The sequence below is a fragment of the Gymnodraco acuticeps genome, unplaced genomic scaffold, assembly GCF_902827175.1.
Source record: "Gymnodraco acuticeps unplaced genomic scaffold, fGymAcu1.1, whole genome shotgun sequence".
NCBI lineage: Eukaryota > Metazoa > Chordata > Actinopteri > Perciformes > Bathydraconidae > Gymnodraco > Gymnodraco acuticeps.
This window is the reverse complement of record NW_022990390.1, coordinates 1-7,500: the sequence shown is the minus strand read 5'-3', so window position 1 is coordinate 7,500 and position 7,500 is coordinate 1. Positions and strand designations below refer to the sequence as shown.

The window sequence follows — 7,500 nt, the reverse complement described above, 5'->3', positions numbered from 1 at the left end:
GAAGAAGAAGAAGAAAGAGAAGAAGGCAAAACTGGAGGTGGAGGCGGAGCCAGTGGAGGCGGAGCCAGAGGAGGCAGAGCCAGAGGTGAGGTTGCAGACAGGAAGTGATGACACTATAAACTGTGGACAGGTCCTTAACGTGTCCTCTGTCCTCCAGGTTGTGGACAGTGCCAAGAAGAAGAAAAAGAAGAAGAAACAGAAAGACGACGAGACGTCGGAGTGACGGCGAGGAGCGCCCGCTGTCACTCGTCTGAATGCAAAGCATTCTGGGAGTTTTATAATGGACTGCATGAATGCAGAAAGAAAAGAGGACGCTTTTTTGTTTTTTATACATTTTATTGTTTTCATCTGTAAATACCTGAACAGGAAGTCTGTTTGTAATTTCAAAATAAAAGTTTTTGTTTTCTGTAACCTGAGTGTTCAGATCAATGCGAGTCGGCACGCTGTCTCAGGGTCGGGAGGGGTCTCAAATATGATGTACATTAAATCAGTGTTGGCAGTAATGGATGAAGACATTGAGGTCAGTTTGTGGGGCTTTTGTTGACCCTTTTTTCAAGACCACGGCAACTCGTCCTCCGACTGATGGAAGCCCGTCCGGCTTGGAGTTTGTATAGTGTGTCTGTTAGCGAGGTGTACGCCCCCCCCCCCCATCCAGAGCGAGTGCTGCTGCTCGAGGGAGTCCTGACAGAATGCTCCTTCCTGTTTAATAAACAATGTTCAATCTCAAGTGTATCTACCTGCTTTGACTCTGGCACACTTGTCCCTGGAGGAACCCTGCAGGTGTATTATTGTGCAGTGGTATCAGGCTGGTTTTCAATATATATTATGTGTATATTATAGTACTTGCATAAATATATACAGACTTTATTCGGTCCTGGTGATGTCGTGAGCCAGCAAACGAGTGTTTTAGTAGAGGTCTACCTGGGTCCACCTCAGTGAGGAGCTGAGTGCACGGTCAGACGGGTCAGACCAAGTCCTGAATCAGAAACAGGTTTTTTGCCGTTAGGTTAACACAGGAGGGGTTTACTGGACCAGTAGGTATCCTGATGGTCTAGAAAACATTTTGACTTTTCTTCGAATCTTACAGCAGCAGATAAAACGCCCCCCAAAACCACCAACGGGCCCTTTCACGGCCCGTCCACACAGCGGCGTGTGTTGAAGCTTCCAACGATTCTGCCCATTCACTTTGGAGTGACGTCACTTTTAGCCGAACTGCATTGTGGGAAGCGATGCGGAGCGTTGCTGGCGTGGCTCGCTGCAAAAAATGATCAATGTTCAACTTTTGACGCCTCGGCAGAAGCGTCAGCCAATCGAATCATATGCCAGTACAAGATCTAGCCAATCAAACCGCTGCTTGTGTGTCAGGGGCGGGAGATTCATGTGATTGGTTGTTGGTCGAGTTTCAGACACGTCCGCCGGCAAGCGTCAACGGACGGGCCGTTAAAAATGTAGCTTCCAGTGCCCGCCAACCTTCTCAGAACGCCCGCTAGGGGGCGCTACTGCTCCTAGTGAGAACCCAGGTCAGACCCAGTGGCGACTGGTCATTAGGGGCAGGTGGGCACAGCCCCACCTAGCATCAGCTGATTCGTCTGTACTTCTAATTAGTGTCTACAGTGTGCCTATCGAGCCGTGTTGAGCGACGTGGGTCAAGCCCCGATCTAGCCCCCCTCACTATCTAAGTCAGGGGTGGGCATACTTGGATCGTATACGGGCCGGAGGTTCCCCACCCCTGGTCTAAGTGAATGGGTGCTGTAACGACCCCCCCATCTCTATCGCAACCATGGATAGCCTACAGCTAGTTGTTTACGTGTTTAAAAAAGCACCAGAAGCTGATATACACACACTCAATCGTTCGTGCCCCTCCACTTTTGAACATATAAAAACACCACTGGACAGACCCTGGCCCTGAGGGGCCTCTGAGGCAGGGGTGCCCACACTTTTTCAGCTTGGGAGCTACTTTTAAAATGACCAAGCCCAAAAGATCTACCTACAATCTGTGTCGCGGGGGGGGGGGGGGGGGGTGAGGGCCCCTCATACCTGCATGAACTCGTATGGCACAATCAGACTGGCTTACCTGTACGTCAATCAAGTGGCAAATGCCATAGTAAGGATGGATGATAGTCCAACTTAAAAAATCGACCTTTGCGATCGACGCGCTCTAAGGGATCAGGCCTCAGCTGGGTCTCCAGGTAATAACGGTTCCTCACAGCAGTCCGGTCCGTGAGCTCTTTATGATCATACAGTTTACATATATTGCACACGTGGGGGTCTGAAGGCACAGTGACATCACTACGTGTTACCGTGTGATTACAGTACTTTTAGCAAAAACATCCTTTTTCACCACAAAGCAAAGGATTACTAAAAATTATTATTATAAAATATATCTAATAAATATTCAGCATTAGAGAAATGAAGGTAATAAGGCTGGTCAGACTCTCTCTGATTGGTCAGAGTCTGATTGGTCGGACTCTCTCTGATTGGTCGGACTCTCTCTGATTGGTCAGACTCTCTCTGATTGGTCAGACACAGTGGCAGGACAGCGGGTCTCTGTGTGAGCTGGTGATGACGTGGACTCTGTGATTGGTCAGTTTCTGCAGCACAGAGATCATCTGTATCAGACGAGGACTGGGCTGGTACACGACCCAGCTGGGGTCCATCGGGTCGGGTCTGTAGAACGAGTCCAGAACCTCCAGAGTGTGAAGGCGCTGCAGCTGCTGCACACACAGGAAGTCATCGTCGGACAGGTGCTGGTGTCTGAAACACACAGCAGGTTAGCATGTTAGCTTGTTCAATCAGCCTGAGGATCATGTAGGAGTTATTCAGCGGGGGCTCACCTGATCCGGAGCGTCCTCAGGTGAGGGAACAGCTGTGGGAGGAGCCTCACCAGGCTAGAGGAGGAGCTCCAGGGCTCCAGATGCAGGTGCTCCAGGTGAGGAGCTCTGACAGAGACCACCTGCAGGTCTTCAGGCTGCATGTCCACACACAGGGTCATACTGAGGAGGGACGACGGCAGGAAGTCAGCGTACATCGCCAGAGGATGGCCTCCTATTGGACAGACAGGTGAAAACATGATGACATCACGGTGTGTCAGCGGTTTGAGAGGAAAGATATCAGACTCAGGTAAAAAACAAACAAGGGGTAGAACAATCGCTCAGTCCGCCAGCCGCTCTCACAATCTGTTTTTCTGGTCTGACACCCAGATGCTCGTACACATCTCCACCTGCGTAACACCTGAGGCCCAGTCTAAACACTGATCTTCCTCCCAGACCACGACCCCCCCTCCTCTACAGGTAAAACCTCTTCCTGACCCACCGTGAACGCTGAGGCTGCGGAGCTGCGGCAGCGACGTCAGCCAGGTCTGCAGGTGACAGGTGGGTCCAGGTACGGAGTACAGGTGGAAGATTGAAAGGCTGCGGAGGCGGGACAAAGGCTGCAGGACTTCCTGCGTCACCACGGCGTCGTAGTTCAACAGTTGGAGGTCCGACAGCTGCAGGCCCCCTGCTTCTGCCGAGAGACAGGAGAAAACATCCAATCACAGGACAGGTGTGACCCCATGACTCACGGGACAGGTGTGACCTCATGACTCACGGGACAGGTGTGACCCCATGACTCACGGGACAGGTGTGACCCCATGACTCACGGGACAGGTGTGACCCCATGACTCACGGGACAGGTGTGACCCCATTACAGGTGAGGGTTTACAGGTGAGGGTTTACAGGTGAGGGTTTACAGGTGCTGCAATAACACGACCAGGTTTGAAGACTCTGTTTTGACACTGAGAGTTACCTGAAAGAGGTGAGAGTGTTTTGAACCAAAAGATGAAGTTTCTGTTTGCCTGCACTGACCTCTGGACCTCATTAATGAACCAGTCTACTCCTGATTGGCTGATCCAGGTGTGTTTACCTGTGAGCTGGATGGAGCTAAAGAAGTCCGGAGCCAGCGTCCTGTAGGTGATCATGGTCCACGACAGCTGCTGCAGCCGGCTCAGGTGAGTCAGGACGCCCCTCAGCGTGGGGACCCTCAGGCTGCCGTCGTGGTGCAGCAGCAGCGAGGTGAGGCGGGTCAGCTGACTGAGGCCGGCCAACAGGTGAGAGGCGGGACAGGTGAGCTGCACATTGCACAGGCTGAGCTGCAGCAGGTTCTGGCTCAGAGGAAACAGGAAGTCCACGTTCCTCAGCGACATGGAGCAGGAAGTGAGTGACAGGCACTGCAGCCGCTGGAAGAGTCTCAGCTCGTCGACGCCCCCTTCCTTCCAATCGTCCAATCGAAGAGCCTCGAGGGCGGGAAGCCAGGCGGAGAGCTGCTTCAGGTGTTTCCTCTTACCTGAACGCACCGAGGCGCCGCCCACGTGCCTCTGAGCCAGGCTGCGCCAGAAGGCCGCGTTGTAGCGGGAGAAGTGCTGCAGCACCACGCTGAAGCCTCGCCACAGGGGGCGGGACTTATCCAGCAGGTGTCTGAAGTGAGAACAGGTGAGACTCAGGTTCAGCTTGTCTCTCCAGGACAGGAAGCTGAACACCTGCAGCCACAGCTCGACAGGAAGCTGCTGCGGCACCATCGCCTCGGCAACACGCCGCCTCCACCTGTGGTCCATAGACAGGTGAGTCAGAGGGGAGTCACTTCCTGTTTCCTGTTAGTGGGTAGAGATTCTGTAAATCAGTACACACACACACACACACACGCACGCACACACACACACACACACACACACACACACACACACACACACACACACACACTAACTTCACCTGATAGACACTAACTTCACCTGATAGAGACTAACTTCACCCGATAGACACTAACTTCACCCGATAGAGACTAACTTCACCCGATAGACACTAACTTCACCCGATAGAGACTAACTTCACCCGATAGGAGACAACTCACCCGATAGACACTAACTTCACCCGATAGACACTAACTTCACCCGATAGACACTAACTTCACCTGATAGAGACTAACTTCACCCGATAGACACTAACTTCACCCGATAGACACTAACTTCACCCGATAGACACTAACTTCACCCGATAGACACTAACTTCACCCGATAGAGACTAACTTCACCCGATAGAGACTAACTTCACCCGATAGAGACTAACTTCACCCGATAGACACTAACTTCACCCGATAGAGACTAACTTCACCCGATAGAGACTAACTTCACCCGATAGACACTAACTTCACCTGATAGAGACTAACTTCACCTGATAGACACTAACTTCACCCGATAGAGACTAACTTCACCCGATAGAGACTAACTTCACCCGATAGACACTAACTTCACCCGATAGACACTAACTTCACCCGATAGACACTAACTTCACCCGATAGAGACTAACTTCACCCGATAGACACTAACTTCACCCGATAGACACTAACTTCACCCGATAGAGACTAACTTCAACCTGATAGAGACTAACTTCACCTGATAGAGACTAACTTCACCTGATAGAGACTAACTTCACCTGATAGAGACTAACTTCACCTGATAGAGACTAACTTCACCTGATAGACACTAACTTCACCTGATAGACACTAACTTCACCTGATAGACACTAACTTCACCTGATAGAGACTAACTTCACCTGATAGACACTAACTTCACCTGATAGAGACTAACTTCACCTGATAGACACTAACTTCACCTGATAGACACTAACTTCACCTGATAGAGACTAACTTCACCTGATAGAGACTAACTTCACCTGATAGACACTAACTTCACCTGATAGAGACTAACTTCACCTGATAGACACTAACTTCACCTGATAGAGACTAACTTCACCTGATAGACACTAACTTCACCTGATAGAGACTAACTTCACCTGATAGACACTAACTTCACCTGATAGAGACTAACTTCACCGACTAACTTCACCTGATAGACACTAACTTCACCGATAGACACTAACTTCACCTGATAGACACTAACTTCACCTGATAGAGACTAACTTCACCTGATAGAGACTAACTTCACCTGATAGACACTAACTTCACCTGATAGAGACTAACTTCACCTGATAGAGACTAACTTCACCTGATAGACACTAACTTCACCTGATAGACACTAATCACTGATAGAGACTAACTTACCTGATAGACACTAACTCACCTGATAGAGACTAACTTCACCTGATAGACACTAACTTCACCTGATAGACACTAACTTCACCTGATAGAGACTAACTTCACCTGATAGACACTAACTTCACCTGATAGAGACTAACTTCACCTGATAGAGACTAACTTCACCTGATAGACACTAACTTCACCTGATAGACACTAACTTCACCTGATAGAGACTAACTTCACCTGATAGAGACTAACTTCACCTGATAGAGACTAACTTCACCTGATAGACACTAACTTCACCTGATAGAGACTAACTTCACCTGATAGACACTAACTTAACCTGATAGACACTAACTTCACCTGATAGAGACTAACTTCACCTGATAGACACTAACTTCACCTGATAGACACTAACTTCACCTGATAGAGACTAACTTCACCTGATAGACACTAACTTCACCTGATAGACACTAACTTCACCTGATATTAACTTCACCTGATAGAGACTAACTTCACCTGATAGACACTAACTTCACCTGATAGACACTAACTTCACCTGATATTAACTTCACCTGATAGAGACTAACTTCACCTGATAGACACTAACATCACCTGATAGACACTAACTTCACCTGATAGAGACTAACATCACCTGATATTAACTTCACCTGATAGAGACTAACTTCACCTGATAGACACTAACTTCACCTGATAGAGACTAACTTCACCTGATAGACACTAACTTCACCTGATAGAGACTAACTTCACCTGATAGACACTAACTTCACCTGATAGAGACTAACTTCACCGACTAACTTCACCTGATAGACACTAACTTCACCTGATAGACAATAACTTCACCTGATAGACACTAACTTCACCTGATAGACACTAACTTCACTTGATAGAGACTAACTTCACCCGATAGAGACTAACTTCACCCGATAGACACTAACTTCACCCGATAGAGACTAACTTCACCCGATAGAGACTAACTTCACCCGATAGACACTAACTTCACCCGATAGACACTAACTTCACCCGATAGAGACTAACTTCACCTGATAGACACTAACTTCACCTGATAGACACTAACTTCACCTGATAGACACTAACTTCACCTGATAGAGACTAACTCACCTGATAGAGACTAACTTCACCTGATAGAGACTAACTTCACCTGATAGACACTAACTTCACCTGATAGACACTAATTCACTGATAGGACACTAACTTCACCTGATAGAGACTAACTTCCCTGATAGAGGACTAAACTTCACCTGAGAGACACTAACTTCACCTGATAGACACTAACTTCACCTGATGAGACTAACTTGCACTGATAGACACTAACTTCACTGATAGAGACTAACTTCACCTGATAGAGACTAACTTCACTGATAGGGACACTACTTCACCTGATAGACA

At 48.5% G+C, this 7,500-nt stretch overlaps 1 protein-coding gene across 1 annotated transcript in view; it reads left to right on the top strand.

Moving 5' to 3' along the window:
- The window catches only part of dkc1 (dyskeratosis congenita 1, dyskerin), a 9,381-nt gene extending 8,969 nt beyond the window's left edge, over positions 1-412 (top strand). The window contains exons 13-14 of the mRNA XM_034224451.1: positions 1-85; positions 158-412. The exon at positions 1-85 is cut by the window's left edge and continues 74 nt beyond it. Coding sequence (XP_034080342.1) covers positions 1-85; positions 158-223 — 151 coding nt within the window. The 3' untranslated portion in view covers positions 224-412. The remainder of the gene's footprint in view (positions 86-157) is intronic.
- The last annotated feature ends 7,088 nt before the right edge of the window (positions 413-7,500 follow it).